At 38.8% G+C, this 25,325-nt stretch overlaps 1 protein-coding gene across 3 annotated transcripts in view; it reads left to right on the top strand.

Annotated features, from left to right (window-relative positions):
* Positions 1 to 17,156: 17,156 nt before the first annotated feature.
* The window catches only part of DYNC1I2 (dynein cytoplasmic 1 intermediate chain 2), a 36,403-nt gene continuing 28,234 nt past the window's right edge, over positions 17,157 to 25,325 (top strand). Inside the window, exons 1-3 of one of the 3 annotated variants that reach the window (XM_007430403.4) lie at positions 17,157 to 17,376; positions 19,257 to 19,374; positions 21,643 to 21,757. In XM_007430403.4, the coding sequence (XP_007430465.1) occupies positions 19,267 to 19,374; positions 21,643 to 21,757 (223 nt within the window). In that variant the 5' untranslated portion in view covers positions 17,157 to 17,376; positions 19,257 to 19,266. The remainder of the gene's footprint in view (positions 17,377 to 19,256; positions 19,375 to 21,642; positions 21,758 to 25,325) is intronic. The other 2 variants (XM_007430402.4, XM_007430404.4) reach the window with 2 other exon arrangements.

Raw genomic sequence — 25,325 nt, 5'->3', positions numbered from 1 at the left:
TGCCTTCAGAGAATTGTGAGAATTTGATTCAGAGTTCAGTTTTTTTCCTCAGCCTGGCATCCTCCAGATGCGTTTGACCACAGCTTCCATAATCCCATTAATCATGCTGTTTTGGAACTATGGAAATTGTAATCAATGTATCTGGAGGTTATCTGGTAGGGTAGATGCTTCTGACTAGAGTCACATGGCACCTATCCTAGTCTACAAGCCAAGATTTATTTAATAAAAAACACTAACGCCATACATCGTGTGTTCAGTTCAGAATTCATCTCCAGCAAATAGGAGGACTTTTCTGGCATGCATATAGCGAGGTAGTGAATAAAAGAATTGATTTTCAGCTATTCCCCTATCCCCTTCTTGTCATCATAACTGTTATGTGTACCTGGGAGAGTTGGAAGACAATATGGAAGATGATACCATAAGCTAGTAAGTAAACAAACATCCTTCTTGCCCACAGAAGCATCCCGAGGAGAAGCCCACTTGGGCTGCTCTTGGATGCAGAAATCAAGTCTGGATCCAAAGCAAGGTGTGCCATTCTCCCTCTTATCAACTGTTATCATTCTAATAAAGCCCTCTTCTGTAGTTATCCTTTGGCCTGTTTATCTCCACCAATTCTCTGGACCAGATGATGTTCCATCCTAGAGTTCTTCTATTAAGCACTTTGGTGTATTTGCCCCCTCTCTCCTTTTTGCTTTCTCTATTTATGTACAATGCACTCGATAGAAATATAAATGGTGTGGGTTGAGTCTGTGATTCAAATTTGCAAAATACTCTCCTGTCATGGAAAATGCTATTAAGAGGTAAAGGGTAATAGTTTGAAATCCATATAAGCTTATCAAAGCAGCATACTTAAATTGGAAGGTCAATGAAAAAGTTTGATTTTACTGAACATTGCTAGCAGAGGTGTTTACTGCAAGGACCTTAGCAACGATGCCTAGCTGCATTTGGAGACACTTCAGAGTTCAAAGGAAACAATCTAGTTTAGTTTCCTATCAGTGATTACAAAGAAAGAGATTATTTCAATTTACACTCATTCTGGAGCAGGATAGCAGAGAGCTCCTTCTTATGAGGGTTAGAAAAGACAATGCATTCCTTTTACATTGCAGTATACATGTCTGAGAGCAGTAGCAGACTGACCTTCTCTTTTCTTTCCCCCCCATGAATATATGTAACCTAGGAATTAACCCCTTTTAGTCCTAGTGCAGTCTTGATTCAACTGCTGTCGCCCTATCCACAAATATCTACATCTGTACCTTATGAACATTTTTCTTTCAATTATCCATTGAAGAAACACTTGATCTTCCAATTGAGCACCACCAAGTAGGGGCCAATGACCAACAAAACCTAGGCCATACACACACTGAAATATTCCTGTGCTATCTCAACTGTAATATAATACAACTGATGCAGATTTCCATGGTTTCCCTTGCAGGATCACATCATATCACATCTCATATTGTATATCAAATCACATATCATATCATATATCACATGGTCTATAGGCTCTCTTGATTCAACATCTTCAGTTGTAACATTTTTGTGTTACTTACCTACAACTGTTACTGGCATGCCCAAGTTCTTGTTTTACAGGCCCTGCTCTAAAGAAATAAATAACCAGTTAACAAACCAGGAGACTGGAACACCTCTGAACAACAGGACTGTTACCCTGTGGAACAGAACAGATTTGAAAGATTGCATCTACTGTACTATCCCATGCTGTAATAATCAAGAGCTAGTGTATTTTAGAGGTTAAGCTTTTGATCTAAGACTGGAGACACACAGGCATCAAGTCTACCATCAGCCACGGAAACTCACTGAGTGACTATGGGCCAATCACTCTCATTCGTGCATGTTTTCCAGCTTGTTGTTGCAGGAATAAAATGAAGAGACAGCCTTATGTGAACCACCTTCACCTCCCAGAGAAAGGGTTGGATATAAATCTAACAAGTAACATGTAAACAAAACAAGTAATAATTGATTTATGGAGGCGGCCTTAGAGACAAACTTGGTTAGAATCGAAGATAAATTGTCTCCATAATGGACCAGGCTGGAAATTCAGCTGTACTTTGACTTGCAATAGTTAAGATAATGCTGGTAGTACAAATTAATTATGAAGAAAGAAAATGGGTTACAAGCCAGGGATCAAAAAAGTCAAGATGGAGGTTGTATCCATTCAATCAAAGTTCTGCACATTTTTAATATAAATGCAACCCATGTAAAAAAAGGGCTGGAGCTTTGATGGCACAGCTAGCTGCACCTGCCCTCTTGGGCTTTTGACGCCCTCTTGGTGAACCTCCTGACTACAAGCGATGATAAGTGAGCAGACTTCTGCTTGTGCAGTGGGACTTTCCGTTGCTCTCCATCTTCCTGCACCCTCTCCATTTACTCTGGAGGAGCAGGAATCCATTGTGCCAGTGGGTTATTCTGTGAGTCAACAGACACTGCGTTCAATGTCAGACACGAGCATAAGGACTCTGCTGCGTCAGGCCAAAGGTATCCTAGCTGATCCCACCTTCTGTTCTCCCAAGTCCTTCTGGCAAGACCACAGACAAGATATAAATGGAAAAGCCCTATCAGGTCATTTAAATCAATTCCCAGATATCTCCACAGATATTTCTATTCTGTCTCTTCCTTTTTTGTGGAAAGAGTACCATTTGTTTGAAACCAGTGAAACAGCTAAGGTTTATCTTGTGCTGCCCAGTGCAGCCCATCCAAACGGACACATGTAGAAGAACCAGCCTTAAGATCAGGCTGCTAATATGATGGCATCAAAGGCAAGAGGTCAAATATTGGTTCTTTCCCAATGCTATTTGTTCAGATGCTGTGAAAACAATCAGAATTACTGATCTAAAATTTAAAAAAAACATCCTGACCGTATTAGATGTGTGTGTTATTTACAGTATATTTTCATTGTTGGTTAAATTGCTTGTCAGTTTTCTGACACAGTAATTAGATTATGGTAGATCAGCCTCACTTGATGAGAAGCAAATGTTCAGACTGTGATTGCTTATTTAAGCAAATTAGTTTGGATTGAAAATGAAATATTGGTGCTGGCTTACTCTTTAAAATATCATTGAGGAAACATGCAAGAAAAACGGCAGTTTTTGCTGTAACTACAACAAAGCTTCACTGAATTTAGGAAAACGCATTGCCAAATTAAAAATGATACATGGTTTAAGCGGGGTAGAACTAGACCAGTCTCATACAACTATCTTGTCTGCCTGCAAGGCAGCCATGTCAGAGATAGATAAATGTATTTATATTTCTATGTACATATACTGTATATGCATAACATTGGGAAAGGAGGTCCCCAGATGGCATCCAACAGTACAGTATTGCAGCCAATCCTTGAGCTAGAATATGGCAATGCTGTCTGAATCCAATTTTGACTTATTCTAGGCAGAGATGGCAATGCCATGGCCTGTGAATTTGAAAAGCCAATCAAGAGTGGATAATAGCAAGGCCATTGTCTCAAGGATTATAAACATTCTAGGTTGTTTACCTAAGTCAGCTACTGTGTGTTCCTAACAAGGCGTGCAGGAAACGGTGATGAAATGTTTGAAAACCAACATGATAAATTGCTTGAACACACTGTGATCACAGATCAATAAACTTCAAAGCACTCTTCAGCAGTTGGTTTTATTGCATTTAACAAGGGGAAAGTTTTCCTACTGAACAAGCATCACCTCCCACCATAATTACACTTATTAAATTATTTGATGGGGTCAATTGATTCTAATGCTACTGTTATTGCCCCAATAAAAAGCAGACAGTGACTTTATTGGTACTTATTAGTTAATAACTTTGTATGATCCAGCCTCTAACCCTAACCCTAACGAATTAAAAAACAGCTTTATTTTCTAGACTTATTGCTGAGGTAGGAAAAAATAGACAGTTTCACTGATTGACTGTGCATGTGCAAATTTATGTGTATAAGTATGTCCATATGTGTAGGTATACAGGTGGCCCTCATTTAATGTCTACTCATTCAGTGACTGTTCTAACTTAAAACAGCATTAGACAAGTGACAGTTACAACCAGACCTCATACTTACAGCCTTTGCAGAGTCCCCGCAGTCATGTGATCATGATTTGCGATCTTTCCTCCTGGCTTCCCACAAGGAAAGGCAATGGGGCAGCCAGCAGGAAGTCAGAAGTTGTAGTCATGTGAGGTCTTTGCTTAACAATCCACACAGTCCTTGCTTAACGACGCCAATCATGACTGCTGGAACTGCCGTCACTAAGCAGCTCAGTCACATGGTTTTTTGATTCATGACTGCATCGCTTAATGACAGTTTCTGGTCCCAATTAGCATCGTTAAGCAAGGACTACCTGTAGATATAGATATGATTTATATAACTGCCCAATCTCAAGGCTAGGATTCTGAGCAACTTATAAGGACTACAAGAAAAAAGCAACAATCTAAATAATAAACGTGTAAAAATCAATACAGCTAATAGTGAAAAGGCAAATGAATATCAGGAGAGCCTCACTCTTTCTGGAATAATTATTTTGAAATTATCAGTGTTTGCTGCTAGAGAACAAGGAAGCAGAGCATCTCACTGTGACTCCACATTCACCAGCCTATCCAAGTAAGCTAATTATCCCCAAATATTTCCTGCCCTATATTCCATTCAACCCAGTAAAGGATCAGTTTCGTTTGGAGCCCAGCAAAGTGTATTCCACATCATCTTATGCAAAGCAATGACCTTACTGATGCAAATGCAAAATTCGCCAGGACAAAGTGTTCAATAGAAAGATTACATTTCCACTGAGGCAGAAAAGTATTTGCCAGTTTCTCATAATGGCTCTGCTATAAACATCCTGGATTCTAATCAGCAGGAAGATAGAATGGCAATAATCCCTCAGAGGTTCTAGTTGAGTTTTTGTCATCTGAAACATTAGATACCCCCCACCATACACATCTATTTCAATAAAATCTTGACTACATTTCAGGAAGAAATAGAAGGAAATAACTTTCTACTCATTTTAATGTCAGAAATGTGTCTACTTTGCCTGAGAACTGCAAATGTGCAACCGAGAGGCAAAGGTTACATCATTTACGTTATTTCCAGCAAAAATGAAAAGTGCTCAATTCTCTGAACTGGAACTGTCCCATCAATTTCTCTCACCTTCTACAGCCCCCTTCCTATTATTACTATGGCATACCCCTTCTTGGATGCATTTGATTCTTTCTGTAAAAAGTAATTTGTCTCCTTAATGGAAATATATAAAATTTGTGTTAGTATTATGAGTTTAAATGAAAGGTCCTTGCATCATTTTATAGATGACATTTCAAGAAAATGCCCAGTTGGAGTATTTTCAAATACCTTAGTTCACAGCCTCATTGAGCAAAGTTAAAAAAAAACAAAAAACCACGTGACACTTCAAATGTTAAAAGATGTTTATGTACACATATGAATGTGTACAAATGCTAACAGATGCTTACACACACACACATAAATAAATTTCATTCACTGGGGAAGTCAAAAAAGTCAAGATGGTAACCACAAGATCAAAGCCCTATCTCTTTATTTACATCGATTACATGCAAAGAAGGGGCAGTGTTTGATTGGGCAATTGTGGCCGCCTTGAATTTTGATGCTCCTCCCCTGCAGTTGCCCTGACTCTCAATATAAAAATATAATTAGTACATGATTACTTGCCATCACACCATAAAGTCTTATAGAAAGGGAGTCCATTGTAGAGAAGTATGCTGTAGGGAGATGACCTTGAGGGAAATAAGCAAGAACCATTAAAGCAAAACGTTCCTTAAATTCTGGGAAAACAAGAAAGTATTCAGAAGAGACTCAGGCGAGCTCCTCCCTGATTCTTTAGGGTATAAGAGGGAAGGGACGTAAAGTACAGTCAGGCTTGCAAGATTCTGTTATTATAGACTATCTCAATAAAATGTCATTCTAATCTTCCCGTGGAGTTGGTTTCCTGATCTGGTCTACCCCAAAAGACTGCCATACGGAGATGGCCTTGAAGAAAAGATGTGTCAGATGTTAGGAAAACATGAACCTAGCCTGGAAAAACAGGAAGGGGTAAGAAAGAAACCCAATAATGCACCTTGACTCTGTTTGGTATAACAGGGGGAGGGGGAGGGGGAGGGGAGGGGAGGGGAGGGGGAGGGGAGGGGGAGGGGGAGGAGAAATGCTGTCATGCTTTTTTTTTGAAATGCTTTCAAGATTTTTTATTATAACCTAATCAATAGAGTTCTACTGTTTCTTATGTTGTCTGTTTCCTGACCTAGTCTGCCTCAAAGGGTTGTCATCAGTGGACCTTCAGAGCAGTCTTACAATAAGCCCTGCAGAGACTTTGGAAGGGAACATGCACACCATTGGCAGCCAACTGTGCAGAAGGCGAATTAAATTATTGGGCTTCTGCCAATGTAAATTTGAAATGTATTTAAAATGACATTTACATTAAACAGAAAAAAAAATTTCTTCTAATTTATGTTAAAGAATATTCCCTCTAAACTTCTTAATGCTGTACTTTCTGTATTTTGGGGAATGGTTCTGCCCCCTGCCTTCTTCCATGCTGACATATTTAATCAAGAATATTTGATCACTTGTACTACTTATTCAAAACCAGTCCACCTAATTCATTGGGGCATGCTTCCAAATGTGACCCACCTCTCCCTTTTAGGTTTGAGTCTATACTCAACCAGGACTCTAGTTTATACTGAGTCAGATTGCTTGTTTATCTAACTCAGTATTAACAATGATTTCTAGATTTATTCAACATAGTCTCTGTGACTACAAGAGCCTTTTAACCTCATAGAGGTGGTGGGAGTCCTGCCCATTTTGCTTATTATACATGACTAGGTGTCACTCACCATGAATGTCCTCAATATGTTTTCTACCACTAGAACAATGACATGTTCTTCTCTGAGCTCACAAATGTCCAACAGCATTTCCTTTTTCCTTTTTAGTTTTTTTTAATGTTTTTTCTTACTGAAGAGTTAGACAATGTCCCCTTCCCCAACTGCCACCATTATGTAAACTTCTTTGCTCAGGTGATCATAATACTTCTCATTCTTGCCTTGGGGAAGATCATGTAATAGACTTTTGTAAGCACTACCAAATATTTATGAAAGGAATTTGAAAACAACCATTCAATCCATTCATGAAGCACTCTGGAAAGCAGGCACTGAGGGCAGTAGTTTCTGAAGCCACTGTAGTTTGTCCATCTTCCTCCAAAAATCCTACCATGTCCCAGAAGTCTCTAGATTCTTCTCAAGTGCATTTGAGTTCTCTGTATCTCATGAGAAATCCCTAGACCTCTGCTGGAAATTGTTTGTTCAATATTCAGAGCTTTGTAAAGGGCCTTGCCTCTTATCCCAATCAAGGCAAAAAGAAGGAGAAAGAATAAAGGTCCTGTGGGCATCCTGAGTTCTTCTCAACACCCTTCTCTGTTTTCATGATCTCTTGTTCCACTTTTACTAGATTCAGCAGTCCAGACTCTGAGTCCCAGCAGGTCTGGGACTTGAATCCAGACATTTGTAATAGCTCATATTTGAGCTATTTGAAGTCTCATTTTCCAAACCTTTCAGGAAACCAAGATGGCCAGAAGTAAAACATCTCCCAAACAATATCAAATAATGTGTGTCCAAAGAGAATACCTTTCATTTTCTGTCTAAACAAATGCTGAGGTGCTGAGGTGGAGAAACCTGGATTCAGGTTTCCAGATTCAGGTTTCCTCTCATCTGATTGCCACCAGTGAAAAGGTCCAATCTTTGGCCTGTCAACTGTACTTCAGCAGATCTGTGTGAGTGAAGGCAATCTGTAGATAATTCTGGTCACAAACCAACTGGAATAATGTAGATTAAAACCAGCTCTATGAAGTAAACTCAGAAACACGTGCAAAGGTAGTACAGTATAGTTGAAACAATACAACAGTAATTTAGCCAATCGCCCATCAATAGTATTACTCCTGCACTCTGCATTAATTGCAGATTCTGAGTGTTCTACAGGGCAGATCTGCACTGAGCACATTACAACACTCCGGCTTCCAGGGCTGCAGTCCTATACAGGCAACTGGAGCCCCACTGAATTCAACAGAGTGTAAGATAAGTATAGGGTTATACTATTAAATAACCAGAACATTTTTATTTATTTAGTTAGTTATTTGAAACCTTTATATAGCCGCCCATCTTGTACCAAACTCTGGGTGGCTCACAACCAAAAGATAAAGCAAAATCTGTGTACAATAAAAAAAATATTTAAACCACAAGTATTAAAACCAAAATCAAATCCAGACAAAACAAAACCTGGCACTATAGCTGAACTTTCGCATGCAGCCCACAAGTCCATCTCATCAATCTCACCCTATCCCAGTGCTTGAGGGAAAAGCCAGGTCTTGAGTGCTTCTTGGAAGGTTAAAAGGATGGGGGCCTGCCAAACTTCAGGGGGAAGGGCGTTCCATAGGGCAGGGGCTGCCACGGAAAAGGCATGCTTCCTAGGTCCCATACGATGGCAATATTTAAAGGAGGGGACTAGGAGAGTTCCTGGAAGAAGGTTTATATGCTTGATCAGAGTGTTCCATAATTATATAAAACTATCTTGCAAACATTACAATGATTAATATGAAAAAATGAAGAGAGTTTGGTGCAACGATTAAGGTACTAGACTAAAACCAGGAGAGCATGAGTTCTGTTCCTCAGGCATGGAAGCTAGCTGAGTGACCTCAGGCGAGGCACACTTTCTCAGCTCAACTCATCTCATAAGGTTGTTGTTTCAGGGAAAATATAAGGAGGGATCACTAAGTACTCTGCCTACAAAAAAAAGGTGGGATATAAATCAAATAGTGTAAATAAATTAGGGAAAACAAGATTTATATTCAAATCCTCTATCTCTGTAGTTCTGTACACACATTTCTGGCAATAAAGCTCACTGAATTTAATGGATCTGATCTCTGAAAAAACATGAATACTTCAAAAAGTGCTTCAGACTTTGTTAATCCTACTGTTATAACAGCTGTTTTTGTGGCTCATGTGCATGCTGTAAGGTTCACCCCATTCGTCTTAGAGAAACTCTCCTGACACGTGTGTTCAGCAAAGAGGTTTACTCAAGCATAACATAAGTACAGACAAAGCCAGGGTTGGCTTGGCATAGCTTACATTTTATAGCTTCCCTGTTCCTGCGCTTTACCCATTGCTTAGTTACAGATTACCCGCAGTAATCCCCCCTCGCCCATATGGCAGATTCAGTCCGGTGCTTCTGTCTTTCTGATTGCAGTCTATGGGTTGTGCTGTTGTTGCCTTTGTTGGGTTTGCTTGTTCTGAGCCTCTGCGCTTTCCTTTGTTTGCAGCACCCGAGGGGAAGCCGCGCTGATACAAAGTATCCGCTTGCGGTTTTGAGTTAAGCGCAGCCACCTGTAATCAGCTCGCGGTTTCACTTCCCCCTTTTCTCTGCTAGCGCCTGGGCGGTGAAATTGACTAGGCGAAGCTGAGCAGTGCGTTCACCCTGCTGAATCTGACACATGCCTGAAAAATGATGAGCTGCTTTAAAGAGTAGCAGAGAGGTACCACGCTCAAGTGAGATCTGAAACACTTCTCCTGATTACACAACTAGCTCTAATAAATAGAATTGTGTACCATAACATTTACTGTACAGGTAATCCCTGGGTTAAGAATGCCCGGTTTAAGGACAACCCCATGGTTAAGAATGGAGCCTGTTGTAACAAAGTTCAAGTTAAATACACAATGGTTCAAGTTAATCACACAATACTACTTATTCTGGCTTACATACAAATTCGATTTAAAGACAGACCTTGGGGATGGAACTCATTCTTAAACTGGGGACTATCTGTATGGACATTTAGATTTGCAGATTCTATCTCTAAACTATCTCTAGCAGTCTGGAGGATCTTCTGTACTATATTAAGCCTAAATGACCTGCAACAGGCAAAGATGCCATCTTGGATAACCAGAAGACCTTGTACAAAAAAGAACTTAAGTTTTTGTTGCCATTTGTGCAGTCTTTTGAACCCCAAGTCTGTCTTGCAAAACCCAGTCCAAAACAAACTACTTGCCTGTTAATATAATACAAAGGTTTTTATATTACAAACTAAAACAAACAGGCAAATAGATTGAACCAGCAGGAAAGTGTACTTAACAATCAACCTGTCTTTGTGGCAAAGACAGATAAGTAAGGTAAGACACATTTCCTGGCTAGAAATTTGCCAGTAAGGGAATATTACTAGCTGTTCTGAACATATTTACAGAAAAAAACTACACACTGTAGGGAGGGAACATTGTCTTGATGTGAATTTTAAAAAATAACCTTATGTTAAATCAGATTGATTTCCCTTCCCTCCCTCTTATAACCCAGGAAGTCAGGGAGGAGCTAGTCTGAGTCTCTTTCTAATACTTTCCTTTTACCCTGGGCTCAAAGCAGGCTTATATACCTCTAGTTGTCTTATGAGTTTCTGGATAACTTCACCAAGTCATCTCTATGGGTTCCTATACACGTGGTGGGTCCCTTCAGTGAAAAAAGTATTACTTTGAGGGGCCCACGAAATGTGCCTTCTGTGTTATGGCACCTGCCCTATGAACCGTATCCCCCTCTGAGATTAGGATGACCTCAACCCTGTTAGCTTTCCTTAGGGCTGGCATTGGGCACGGATATTAATTGAGCCAGGTGTCTCTGTTTTGGTTTTTTTCCAGATGATTAGGAGCCTTGATCATATTGTATTATTTCTGTATAATTATTGGGGGGGGGGGAGTTGATTATAGATATTTAAGTTGTTGTCTTACTTTTGTGTTGTGTTGTTACTTTTTAAATATTGTTAGCTGCCCAGAGTCACTATGTTGAGATGGGCAGTCATATAAATAATTTAAATTAAATAAACAAATAAATAATGAATAATGAATAATCCAATATGTTACCTTGTTGCCTCCCAAAATTAATAGGAAGGACACAAAATAATAGAACCAAATACAAGTAATCCTCAATTTACGACGGCAATTGGGACCAGAACTTTTGTTGCTAAGTGATGTGGTCGTAAAGCGCAACCACATCACTTAGCAACAGCAATCCCTGCAGTCCTGGTTGCCATCGTTAACCAAAGTCCACAGTTGTTAGGTGAGGCAACTTCCCGACAGCTTCTGCAACCAAGTCGGCAGGAAGTTGCAAGTCCCAGGTGGCTTACAAGCAGGACAGCAAGCCGGTAAGTGGCTACTGCCAAGTGGTGGAGGGTGCAAGGGGGTGCACGAGGGTATGAGGGAGGTGTGGTGAGGCTCAGGGAGGGTGCGCAAGGGGGTGCTTGATGACTTTTCTACGGCTCCAGGCCATGCAAACTCACAAGCCAGCCACAAATTCTGTGGTCTCCTCACAAAAAGCAGCTTTCCAGAGCACAAGTGAGCAATCTCTTGGTATCTTATCTGGAGAAGCTCCGGTGGCCCAGGCTTGTCACCTGGTTGTTGGTCTCTGCCACAATTGTCATCCCTCCTCCTTTGGAGACGTCTTAATCTGCCACTGTCCTCAGTCAAAAGCCTCATTTTCTCTTCTCTTAACCACATAATAGGAAAAAAATAGAGTTCTGTACTACCTAGAGAACCAAACTGAAGAAAGGAGAACTTCACTTGCATTTTTGAGTCCCCAGGTCTATTTTCTATAATGTTCAGCAATGAATCACTCTTAAGTGCTTTGCCCATTCATGAGGTATTTTTTCATGGCAAAGGTGATGAGACTGCAGGAGTATTCATCTCAGGAAGAACTGATAATACATACTCGCCTTATGGTGATATAAACATAGAAATGTGTATCAAATAAAGGAATAATTGAAAAAATGCATTAACATTGGAACAAATATAAAGGAAAAAACAAGGTATAGAACAATAACAACAATAATAGTAAGTAGGACTTTTACCTTATCAGAGGAGGCTGACCTATCAGTAAATGTTCTTCAGTAGATCTCTAAAATATGACTGATATTCAGTGTAGTAGAATTTTATTATTTAATGCATGGAAATTTAGACAGTGGCTTAATAAAAAGGTATGCAAAATTTAACAATGTTTTTAAAATACACACATACACACTGCTAAAGTATCTTCCTACAAGATAACCGTGGCTCAGGGAAAGCCTTTTTATCATGTTGCCCATACTTTTTAATATTTATTTATTCGGCTTCCAAGAACTGCAGGAATTATGGCAGTGACAAACTGCTATGTTTGCAGGATTTTTAAAAATTTTACAGAGATAGTGGGGTTTATAAAGAAAATAAATGCTTTAAACTTTTTTTTTTTTTTTAATCTGCGCTCAGTCATTACCGACTCTGCAGTGACTGCTTGGACAAGTCCTTGCAGTTTTCAAGGCGAGTGTTTCGGAAGTGGTTTGCCAGAGCCTCCTTCCTAGAGCGGAGCCCAGCTGGCGCACGCAGGAGGCAAGGTTTCTGTTGCTTCGCGCCCTTTTCGGGCACGCGTGGTTTTTCGCGCTTACCAGCAACTGCTCCCGACTCCTTTTTGCGAGGCACTGCCAGCATTTTTCCTCCCACCGGAGTGAGAGTACCCATATATCTACTCACGTGAGTTTTCGAACTGTTGGGTTGACAGGAACTGGGGAGGAAACAGGAGCTCATCCTGCTAACGCGAAGGCTGGACTCGAACCGCTGAAGCGTCGACCATTTCTGGCCAGCAACTTTCAGCGTCATTAAGCCGCTGCGCCACCGTGTCCCACTTTAAACTTAGTGAAGGTCTAACACACCTATTTTGGCTCAATGCCAATGAAAAATATGGCAATGAAAATATGGAGGAAATGTAGTGCTATTGAATTTTGTTGGTTGGGGGAATCAATTTCCATTCTCCAGCAAATGTTCATTATTGAGTAAAATATAATAACTATAAATATTGTTCCAAACCAATTATATTTACTCAGAAATAAGGACAAATGGTTTAAATATGACTTGCTAGTATTTTTTTTATTTTAAGACTAGAAACTATCTCCAGCATTATGGAGGCATTGTTACAGGAATATTGACTAGGTAGCCACCAAGATAAGTGTTTTCTTTAAGTGGCTGCAGCTATAATAGTTGTAGTAATGGAAGACTAGAATCAGTTGGTACCACATAAATTCTGCAAAACAATATAAATGAGCAGAAATCTAGGTAATAATTTAAAGGGAACAAAATTACCTATGAAAAAGAAGGGTTGATCTTTGTTTAGCAGTATCCATTTCCTTTAAAGGGTATTAATAAAAAAATTGTGGTGGACAAACCTGTCCTTCCTTCTACCAATGGGTGGCTTGTTCCCACTCATAGAAAAATTATGGACCAGCACTATCTGAACCTCTTTTATAGGATTCCTTGTAATATACAGACATTTCATATCAATATTTAAATTGTATTTCCTTTGTATACACAAATATTATGGGGGGGTGACTCCACAATACTGAACATCACATTATAACCATTATAGAAAATGGACATCTGTGTTCTTCAACATGGTGATAATGCTGCTAGCACTGTCAGAAAAAGTGACAGAGCTTAAGAGACATTTCTACAGCTGACACCAGGATTACAGTGTTAGGTTGCACCACCCCAACCAGAAGACATAAAATGCTTTTCAATATCCCATTGTCATCCTGCTTTTATAAACAATATTGGCTGTCTACTAAGGCAAGAAAACAAAAGGGTTACCAACTATTTCTGGTACTGTGATCCAAGGTTTTCCCTCTACTGCTGATACAACTTATTCTCTGATGAAGGTCACAATATGTATTTTTCAACACTGGTTAATTAATTGTGGCTCACAAAGTTGTAATCAGTGGTATCTGTAACAAAACTTGATGAGATCAAAATGACAATGGGTGACTCATGACATCATTGCATGAATATAATTCCATCATGATTTCTGATCAGTTGCATCATTTACTGATGTTGGTCATTTGTCCCCTCATGTACACCCATTGATTATATCCATGGCTGTAATCAATGCACTGAAGCCAGATATATTCCTTTACCTCTCAGCATATTTAAACTGTCAACATCTTAATTAACAAAATTTAAGGCCAAGATACATTGAAGCAAAAGTTCTCAAAAGCCCGGGTCATGAAACAAGCTATAATATGATTTGTTTGGGTTTGTCTTAGTGTGCTAATGTAAACCCAGCCATTGTGGTTTGTAAGCCATTATTTATGGCTTAGCATGTTATGTGAACCCTGTCAGATTCAGCCGGCATGGAACGGCAGGGCGAACGCGCTGCTCAGCTTCGCCTAGTCAATTTCACCGCCCAGGCGCTAGCAGAGAAAAGGGGGAAGTGAAACCGCGAGCTGATTACAGGTAGCGGCACTTAACTCAAAACCGCAAGCGGATACTTTGTATCAGCGCGGCTTCCCTGGGTGCTGCAAACAAAGGAAAGCGCAGAGGCTCAGAACTATGCCCGGCTTTGCGGCAAAACAAGCAAACCCAACAAAGGCAACAACAGCACAACCCATAGACTGCAATCAGAAAGACAAAAGCACTGGACTGAATCTGCCATTTGAGCGAGGGGGGGATTACTGCAGGTAATCTGTAACTAAGCAACAGGTAAAGCGCAGGAACGGGGAAGCTATAAAATACCATGTAAGCTATGCCAAGCCAACCCTGGCTTTGTCTGTATTTATGTTATGCTTGAGTAAACCTCTTTGCTGAACACATGTGTCACGAGAGTTTCTCTGAGACGAACGGGGTAAACCTTACAAACCCAACCAATTATAGTATATTCAACAAACCATATATACACAAACCATAACTTCTTAGTGTGAGGGTTCTTTGCTGTCCAAGAACTGGACACACCACAGTGTAACAAATCTGTACAAAATGCTTTATTACCACACACATCTTCCCCAACAACAGATTATTACTCTCCACCCTTCTAAAACTTGCAAGGTGATGTTGCCATGTAATTATGTCTTTAATACTCAGTCCTTTAATACTTAGTTCAAGCAAAAGTCCCAAAGTCTATAAAGTAGCATACAACCTTCACCTCTTTCCAAATGTTCTTATTTTGGTTGAGGTGCTACTTTAATGTGGTTGTTCCTCTTCTAGTTACTACCAAGCTCCCAGAAAAGCTCCAGGCAGGATTCCCACTAGGATATGCTGCTCACCATAACTTGCAGTCCTAGTAGTTGAATAATAGTCCTCTTGCCTGCTTGTAAGAGCTGCCAATCTTCAGATGTCACCTCCACTTCTCTGTCTGTCTGCTGTTTACTTATCACCTTTCCTCTTACACACCCACCTTTCCCCACTCTGTCTTAGCATTTGTTTTTGTAAGCTAAGAGTCTGGGTGGGGTGAGGCTGCCTCTGGACATCCACAGGTCCTTGAAAACACCAGGGTGTGACTCAATTATCACAGGCAGCTGTAACACCAGCTTGGGTGCTTGTGAGTAAAGTTTGAGTTAGGGAAATGAGGGCAGTGGGGTGAGCAGCTTTTCTGCCTGGCTGCAGCTACTTTTCCTAAGCACGGACAGCAATCCCCACTTCACTCCTTCACAGTACACCCTTGTTCTACAGCTCCTTTCTTAGTTCTTTTTGGAGACAGTCAGCATCCTAAAATATTTGAAAAACCTGAACTCAGCTGTTGAGATTTCTACCGCTACCACAAATGACAGTATTTTTTTATTTTTTATTTTTTGCAGGTATTTATATCACACCATCCCTGGCCAGGAATGAATGAGGCAAAATTCCTCTCTTGGATATTATGTAGTTTCCAGAAAGTTAGTCATGATAACCTTTTGCAGCAAATAGTCTGGAGGCATCTTAAAGACTAATACTTCTATTATTTCCTAAGCACAAAACATATGTCGTAATAAACATGCTAATCTTGATAAAATGCATGGTAGACAATGGCATGCTCTATATTCTTGGTTTCACTTCCAGCCTTTTATAGTTTACAAATATGCATATAATAAACTGCAAACTTCTGGTGAATGACTGGTCTGTTTCTGATTATTAGCATATTGCTAACATTCTTGCAAATTTTGGTTTTACCCAGCATTGGCACTGTGTGTGGTTTTAAGGAACTATGCATAAAGCAGGATGATTTTTAAAAATGGTTAATTGTGAAGAATTCTCATGATACTCTTTGGCTTTGAAAGTTTAAAATACTGATGGCTGAGATCCTAGTTTAAAAAACAACATAAACATAATAAGCAACCTTGTTGGGCTGGTGGATACATTTGGAATGCTGGCAATATGCCATGGAGATACAGCTAATTAAAAAAACAAAACAAAACAAAAAAAAGAAGATAATCTGAGATGCTAACTTCTATCCATCCCTTGTTGTATCTGGCATCACCTATAGACCAATGTGACCGATTTTTATAAATAGGTTCCCTACTCCTGTTATATACTATAATTGACAGTGGTTTTCTATAAAGACTTGGTTGAATACAGAGATGCTCGTTTTGGTCACCAAGGAATAGCCCCCCAGAATTGCAAATCCATGATTCTATTGTTTGCTCAGAGATGTTTGCTCAACCATGTTGGGATGAGGAGATTCTAGATGCAGCAACTCTAGCCGGTAGTTACCAATTCTCAATAATAAATGCAAGTATATTTGAGCAGTTTGTACCAGTGTCCAAAGCTCTATTTCAGTGGGAATAACATCCTTTGAAGTTAGTTGAATTTACTTCTGAGTAAAGAAGTAATACAGTAGCTTCAAATCACAGACAAAAATGATAGGGAAAAAAGAGCAGAATCTCTTATCCAGATTTGCTGGGGAAACTGTCACTGAGAGCCCGTAGCGAAGCAAACGTTCCAAAATCAGCACATCACAGACTTGCAGCAAGACAGAAGGTGGATTACAACTCTGAATTCACACTATCAAGTTGGCCCTACGTAGACAGTTCCAGCATGCAGCACGAGGCCGAAGAAAGGTCCGGTTGACAGCATCGACTTGCCGCACCGCATGCCGGGAATTGTAGTCCTCTTTTCGGATCGAACTATAACATTCGGAGGCATTAGTGGATATTCTTAAAAATCTAACCTTGTTTCTTCCTTTCGCTTCTTTGGCAGAACATATTTCAGAAAAATTCACAACTTCTCGGCCCCTGTGAAATCTGAAACGGCATCTGCAAGGCCCGACACAATTAACCACGAACTTCTCCATCCATTTCTCATATGCGCATGCGCCTCTGTTCATGTATAACTGTTCGACCGACAGCAATGACCGACCTCCCGTTCCGTCGGCACGGGTTGTTTCTGCGCATGCGTGTTCCCTCAGAAGACACTGAGGTGTCCCTTGTACGACTTACGGCGGCTGTCTGTCTTACTTGAAACTCCTGCGGCGCTTCTCCATCCCTTCCCTTCCCGCTTTTGTGAAGGAGCGCCTCGAAACAAGGCGGCAGCGGCCTGAACAGAGGAAGGGCCTAGCGACAGGTTAGCCTTGGCAGGGTGAGCCACGCCGGTTCCCCATCTGACGAATCAGTGCCTCGCGGGCCCGGGGCGGTTTCGAGTGTCCCGCTTCGCCGAAATAGCTCCAGAGGGGCAGGGCGGGGCGGGGCCGGGCCGTAGAGTGTGAGGAGGGCGCGAGCCGCGGCCGTTGGGGTGGGAGGGAGAGGAGCAGCGCGGGCGGACGCGAGCTTTTGTGCGGGCAACGCCCGGAAGCCGACCCTCCGCTTGTCTCGGCCCGGTGGCATTGGGGCGATTCCTCCGGCCGTCCTCGTGATTTTCTCCAAAGAGGCTGCTGGGTGAGGCCTCCTTCGTGGAACTCTGTCCGCAGCTTCCTTCGGCTCGTCTCACACAGGACGGAAACACACCTAGTCCCTATTTCCGGAGGGGATTTTCTGAGGCAAATACAACCAAGCGTCTTGAGCGCTTGAAAGAGTTACACAGTTATGTCTCTGCTCTAGAAGTACAGTTGAAAGAAAACATATCAACGCCTTAGTCAAGGAGCAAAAGAACCCCACCCCCGTCCGACCTCCCATACACACCTTGATTCGGAACTGGGAACCAGACAGACTCAGATGCCAACTGTATTCCGTAATTCGCAACCACAGTGTGATGATGGAACACTGGCATAGCAGCATGTCGGCAGTAATGTATGATTAGGGTCTGCATGTTTCCCCCCACTACAGAATTAAAGTGCTGTTCATCCAGTTACTGTAACTGTCTTTATTACTAGTCCCTATCCTGCCTCTGTTGTGTCTATCTCAAGGCTTTGCACTCACCTACTTTCCTCTGAGAACATGAACAAAGACTAGCAGACTTTATGCACCTTGAGGCTGTCCTTGAACAGCATCAGAATAAAGAGGGGAAACACAGCTTTAATGAACGGTACAGTACTGCTAGGATGACTTAAGTCTGTCTGGGTCAAGATAACAGTAAGGTCAATGGGATATGACAGAAAAAGATGCATTCTTGTGCTGTGGATAGAGGGAAGCAGGAAGAAGTTCTAAATCTGTCTTCTTTGAATTTTGATTGATGTAGTCATACATTTATTTTATTTATTATTCCAATTTATATAGTTTATTGTTTCAATTATCCTGGTATTTCTCAATTATCCTGGTATTAAAACAAAAAACAAGCATTTTTGTCCCTTTTCCTTAATATATACATTTTGATATATAACTTTTGTTACCGTAAATGCATTCCAAAATCTGGAGAAGTACAGAATGTGAAGGAGGCTGTGTCCATTTTGAGTTCCAGGAAGGATGGATGTATTAAGTCAATTTACTTAAAAAAAGTTGACCAAAAGAAATTTTCTAATATCTTTGCCTAATCTTGTGTAAGGGCTTCCTTGCAATATGTATTAAAGGGAAAAGGATAATTTTATAGCAAAGATTGAATAGGCTGAATTTATATATAAAGGTTGAAAATATTAGCTGGCTTTTTGGAAACTATATTATAGATAACTCTTTAAATGAAAGTGGAATTCATATGCTGATAACTTAGTCATCCAGCTTCTCTATCTGTTTCTAATTGTTATGTAGCTTCTCTGCATTTTTTAAAATTCATCCAGAGATAAATATGTTTAAAGCTTGGTGCTAACATTTTGTTCCAAATTACATGTTATTACAGACGTAGTCTAGTCCTTCTTACGTTGTTGCCAAGGAATCATACATATTTTGTAATACTGTAAGCCCCTTTTATTTTATTTAGGTACAGATATATTTTATTTATTTAATTAAATTTTTCAACCGCCCATCTCCCCCCAATGGGGGAACTCTGGGCGATTCACAACAAACATTAAAAACATAAATATATATAAATACATAAAACATTAATTAATTATATAGATATTTAATTCTGTATTTGATTCATGTTATTAACAGGAGTCTAACTATGTCTGATAAAAGTGAATTGAAGGCAGAGCTAGAACGTAAGAAACAACGCTTGGCTCAAATAAGAGAGGAGAAAAAAAGAAAAGAAGAAGAAAGAAAGAAAAAGGAAGTAAGAATTCTTTTTTCAAATTACACCTACCAGATTATTTACTTACATGTTATAATGTTTCAGTAATTATTGTTAATAATAGCATTGACAAATTTTGAATTTACCTAGAAATCTTGTATTTCAGAAACATGAGCAGATAAATAACATTAATAATTTCATAGAATAATTTTTCTCCCCAGGCTTTACATATGTCAATACATGTATTTATTGTTTTATTTTGCATCTCTACCTTATTGCTAGTAATCAAAATATTTCAGACTTAATACAACCAAGGCTTCATACTGATTTATGTTTAGAAGGTATGCATTTTTGTTTTACACTTGAGTTCTTGGGTGCATACCATTTGATACCATTATTATTTTTTCACTCTTAACTTGTTAAGGAGGGTCAGAACTTCTTCTGTTATCCCTGTTTGTTAATTCAGTACTTAAGATTCTCTTCTTGGAAAAAAATCCACCTTCTGTATTAAAAACAAATGCAAAGAACTCTGCAGACTTCTTTAAAGTTTTAAATCTGTTATTGTCTACTGTTCAGCCAAACTTTTAGCCAGCTTCCTTGTGTATTTAATTATTTGCTGTGTTAATATTCTTAGCAATATACCCAGAAGGGGTGGGATAGGGTTTCATCCTTTATCTGCTTGCATTTCTTTTGCTAAAGTTTTGTTCTCTTTTGTTGTCCCTATTTGGCCAATATTGAAGGAATCATTTTTCATTTCTAAGGAAAGCCTTCTTATCTTAAAGAGCTTCAATGAGTGGTACTTCCAAACTGACATCATCTTGCACTTAGCAGTACATTTCCTGACCAGCAATATTCTTTCTAGATAAGCATCTCTTATTGCTATATTGAATAATTTTCAAGGATCTTAGAGGTACATGAGCCTCTTTACTTTTTCATTCGACTCTTTTTCTGATTGTTGCATTTTAAGGCTTTCTTGGAAATTACATTTTTTTCCATTTGGTACAATATTTGCTGTTAATATTTTATGTATCTGATAAAGCCAGCTTTAACGTACAAGAACCTATACCACAATAAACTGGTGGTGATCTCCTGTATGAATAGTGATAATGGATGAAGTGTTTATGAACTAGTTTAAATTCAGATTGGTTGAAAGCAGCATGTTAAGAATTATTATTGATATTAAGAGCCTATGAGAGCTCTTTTTTTCAACTAAGGAGCAGGATAATAAAAATTGCCACATCAAAGCAAAAGAAAATAAAAAATATTTTCTAGAAAGTGGACAAATTAATAAGTTCATTTGTTAATAGGTCTTGTTACACAATGACAGTAATCTTTTTTTTTACATTTACATTTTTAAATTCATTATAAAAATCGATGAAAACTTGCTAGGAACAATTTGTCTACTTACTGAATGTCAGTAACCTACATACAGGTGGTATGAAGCAGTTTTCTAACAGCTATATGTCTGATGGCCTGGAATATATTCTTGTTCGGCCATCTGTGTACAAGTATGTCCTCCCACTTTACGGTATATCAGTAAATTATTGATTGCAGCTCTACCCTTAGTTAACTTCTTATTACTGCATTAGAGACCTGGAAGCTGAGAGAAGAGCTGCATTTTTCTGCATTGGTCTTTAGGATTAGATTTTGAGAGTGTTTGTCTTGGCTTATAATTATAGGGTATAGTTTCATCCCCACTTAACCTCAGTATAGCTACTAGGGATGTGTGGTGTTTCAGATTCAATTTGCAGTAGGTGTTTTGGAACATGCAGTACCTCTGTGACTCATTAAAGCAACCACATCTGTTTCCATTCCACACACACAGTTGGAATGTCTGTTTTAAGTGGCTGTTTATTCGCAGACAGGTGCTGCATTTGTATTCCTTTATGTTCAAAATCAATGTACAGCCCTAATTATTATCTTCTGTCTATCAAAATGGCTAGAACTAGTACAGTCCTTTCTCCCTCTTTTTTCTCCCAGTCTCTTCCCGTTTTTTAAAAATACTTTTATTAAGGATTTTAACAGTACTAAAAGATAATACAAACTAATATTAGAAAGAAAATAGAAAATAGAAATAAATGCAAAGCGCAAAAATAAAAAATAAAAAAAGAAAGAACCAGTCTTTTCCCCCGCATAGGATTGTTGCTAAAAGATTTGTGTTATCTAGACAGCAAGGTAAGACTTTCAGTAAAATATGATGGATTTCTTACATGTATCACCAAATAAACATTTTTGTTTTAAAAACATTTTTCTTGTACATTAAAGATGTGAAATGACATATTCAATTTGTCATTTTAATAAAATTCATAGACTGATCAGAAGAAAGATGCCCTTCCTGTACAAGATGAGTCTGACCTTGAAAAGAAGAGACGGGAAGCAGAAGCTTTGCTTCAGAGCATGGGTTTAACACCAGATACTCCTATGGGTAAGAAGTATGAAGAAAATATGTTATGTAAATGTCCTTTGTGCAATTAAATGTGGCATCAGTGTTAGCATGAAACTTGAGTTATTCACTCATGCATGTACCTGATATATATTCATTATCGCTACAGTTAACAGGAAACTTCTCAGAACATATTCTGTCAGATCTAGAATATACTAATGCATTATTACTACTGATTTCTAATTCTTGCACCATTTTATATTTCATCAACTAAAACTTTTAAGATTATTCCATTAAAACATTAAATGAAGACAGCTAAAGGATTGGCAGCCTAGGGCTTTCCAGATGTTTTTTACTACATCTGGATGGCCTAAGATTGCTACTCCTAATTTAAACGTTGCCAAATAAATGTTTTCATTCTTCTTTTTCTAAGTAATTGATTGAAAGAAGAATGGCCCTGTCAGTTCATGGAATGAAATATGATCCAGCAGAGGCTCCTACTAGAAGTTGGGAAGAAGGTGATTTTAACTGAATCCACTTCAGTTCCTTGTAGTATCGCCTACACTTTTGGTAGCCTCTAGTGAAACTTTTCAAGTGATTGTACCAGAAAGGAGGAGGTGGTATAAATGTACTCTTATACTATTTCCTCCAGTGGAAGCGTCCCATGAATCCAATTCTGCTGATGGACCTCTATCCAAACCAACATTTCTGTTTTGAAAAGTTTTAAAGTCTATTTTAAAAGTTTATTTTTAAAACTCTTATAAGACTGTGTTTCCAAAGCATCACTAGTATCTTCCTTTCTAATTTCTAAAATTGTTACCTATTTTTAAGGAAAATCTTTAACTATTGAAGATAGTTACTGCCTATTAGCATAAGGAGCTAGAACTCTGCCACAAGAGGGCATTGCAACATTGCAGGAAACTGCCTAATACCCTACAAGCATATGCTGCTGCTTTTTGTTCAGTTGTTCTAATGGGCCAATTTCTTAATGAATAAAATGGTTTATTTTGGGTGCAAAAATTGTTTATTTTTTTTTGTCTGTTTTAGAATGAATTTTAAGGTGATTGAAGGAAATGTTTGGAAATAGAATGATAGTCATGTGTTAAAAAAAACAAAGCTCCATTTTTTTAGCATTAGAAGCATTTGGGACCTCTTTTAAGCATTGGCTTCAGAAGTACAAATTCGGGTTGCTTTAAAAATTATTTGTCATCTGAAAAACACAGTCAAAGGTAAACTGACTGCAGATCCAATTTCAAATGTCATTTGACAATGACGTTTTTAGATTTTAGATTAGAAACATGGGGGATTCAGTGCAAAAGGCAACATTCCTTGTCTATTTGAAATAATTCTTTTAGGTGTCCCTTTCTAGTTCCCTTTGTTCATGCAGGCGTGCAATATGTCACCTACCCCTGGAATTTCTGTACTCCAGTGCTTATTTTCAAATATGTTAAGATACTGTAATTGAAAGGAAGACCTCAGCCTTCACTAGAAAACCAGAAATTACTATGCTTGATTTTTTAGATCATAATTAGCTGCACCATTCTGTGCATCTCTATTTGGAAGTAAGCATTGCTTTGTTTGTTAAGTTCTTATTGCTTAGTAAGTTCTACAAGGGCAAATACTTTTTAACCCCTTATATGAGTTACTGTCATTATTTTAAATATTATTTTGGTTAGGTGGTTCATGTGAAGGAGCACTGTTAACCATATATAGTTCCCATCTGTTCATGAGGATTCTTATTATCCTTAGTGTCAGGAAATGGCAAATATTGAAATAAAGAAATGTAGTTCTGTGTATAGTGGCCTCTTATGGATCTTGGAACCAGAACCATAATCCCATAGTAGGTAGTTTCATAACAAAATGGGATATTTATAAATTGAAAGTTTGGTTTTTATATCCTGCATTAATTTAAACTAATGTATTTACTGTTTGATTTAATAAACAGTAATTAGTCAGTTTTATTAATTAAACCTTATTAAGTGCTAATTCAGCAAGATCTTTAGTTTTACTTCATTATTAATATTCTAATTTTAAATGTGTTTTGAAATTCTAAAAGCAAGACTATTATGGAGGCAAAATAGATTATGCCATTTCAGACTTCAACTTGGTTACATTTTTTAGTATTTCTTATGCTTATGTAAGGACTCCCTGCAAATGTGAAACTTCCATTCAAAGTGCCATGAGCAATAGAGAAGCTTTTGAAACTGAAAAAGATTCACATTGTTAAGTATTTTAAGCATTGCAATCTAAAACATACTTCATGAAAATTACTGGGAATGGGAGAGAAGCTTAGTTTGTCCCAAGGTTCCTCCAACTTATGTAGTTAAATAGCCAGTAGATGGCAGCAGTGACCAGTTAAAATATTTTATTTACTTATAATCTAGAGTTATAAGGCCTCTAACTCAACATTGACACTGGGCAGTGTACAGATTAAAAATATACAATACAATACCAAAAAGCAACAAAAATAAACATAGCAGTACATATAAGGGGAAAACAAACATACCCTAACCAAAACAGACACTGCACACCAAATAGACATATCTCAACCTATACCAGAGCTTGGGGAGAAATACAGGTTTTCAGAGATCATTTAAAGCCTTGCAAGGTCAGGGCAATCCAAACCTCTTTGCAGGGGATGCTGTTCCATGACAGAGAAGGTGTGTTTCCTAGGTCCCATCAGCTAATTGATGCAGCTCATGTAACAGAGGCAGTACATGGGCAAGTTAGGGTGCAGCCACAATTGCTTGCACTACTGCATTCTGGGCCAGTTGTAGCTTCCAAGTGGTCTTCAAAGGCAGGCCAAGTAGAGTACATTGCAATAATTCACACACGAGATGACCAAGACATAAGTTGCTGTGAGAAGGGATCCCTGATCCAGGAAAGGTTGCAATTGGCATATGAAATGCATTTGAGTGAAGGCCCTCCTGGCTATAGATGCCACCTACTAGGTCTGTAAGAAGGGTCCATAAGTCCAGGAGGACCCCCAAATTATTTGTCAATTCTATATTGGGAAGTACCACCCAATTCAGAACCAAAGATGGAAAATCTCCAGCACTGGAAGGACCGTGCATCCATAGCCACTTAGGCTTGTCAGGTTTGAATATAAACCTGCCCATCCCTGCTCTGGTTTAAAGAGGGACTCTTGAGTTTAAGTTAACTGTCTCTCTTTAAAGTAATCAAATAATTAGTTGAATTAGTATCTAACATTGCTTGTCAGTGATTTTTTTTCAAATGAACATTTAATGTACAATAACAAAAGAAATATGTAATATACAACAACTTTGCTCAGCTTTTAACAATTCTATCAGTTCTATAGTAAGCTTAAGCTGTTTAAATATACTCCTCCCTCGCCCAGTGCTTATATTTTAATATTCTGAGAGTATTGAGCAGTGCTGCAGCAGGGAACAGGAATTGCCTCTTTCCCATTTTCCTTTATTGAAGCATACTGTGAGTGTGACTTTGCAAAAGGACACTCTACATCAAACTCAATATATTTAACCACAATAATGGTTAACATAAAAAATATGTTTAATATAAGAGTGATTTTCTGTGAAAAATTCTGTTTTCTCTAAAATCAAAACAGTATAGAAACATGCAGAAGTATGAA

This window comes from Python bivittatus, unplaced genomic scaffold (genome assembly GCF_059951505.1).
Source record: "Python bivittatus isolate LINGU-HERP-01145 unplaced genomic scaffold, Pbiv_v1 ctg000200_np1212, whole genome shotgun sequence".
NCBI lineage: Eukaryota > Metazoa > Chordata > Lepidosauria > Squamata > Pythonidae > Python > Python bivittatus.
The sequence above is the reverse complement of the archived record's forward strand: the minus strand, read 5'-3'. Positions and strand labels throughout refer to the sequence as shown.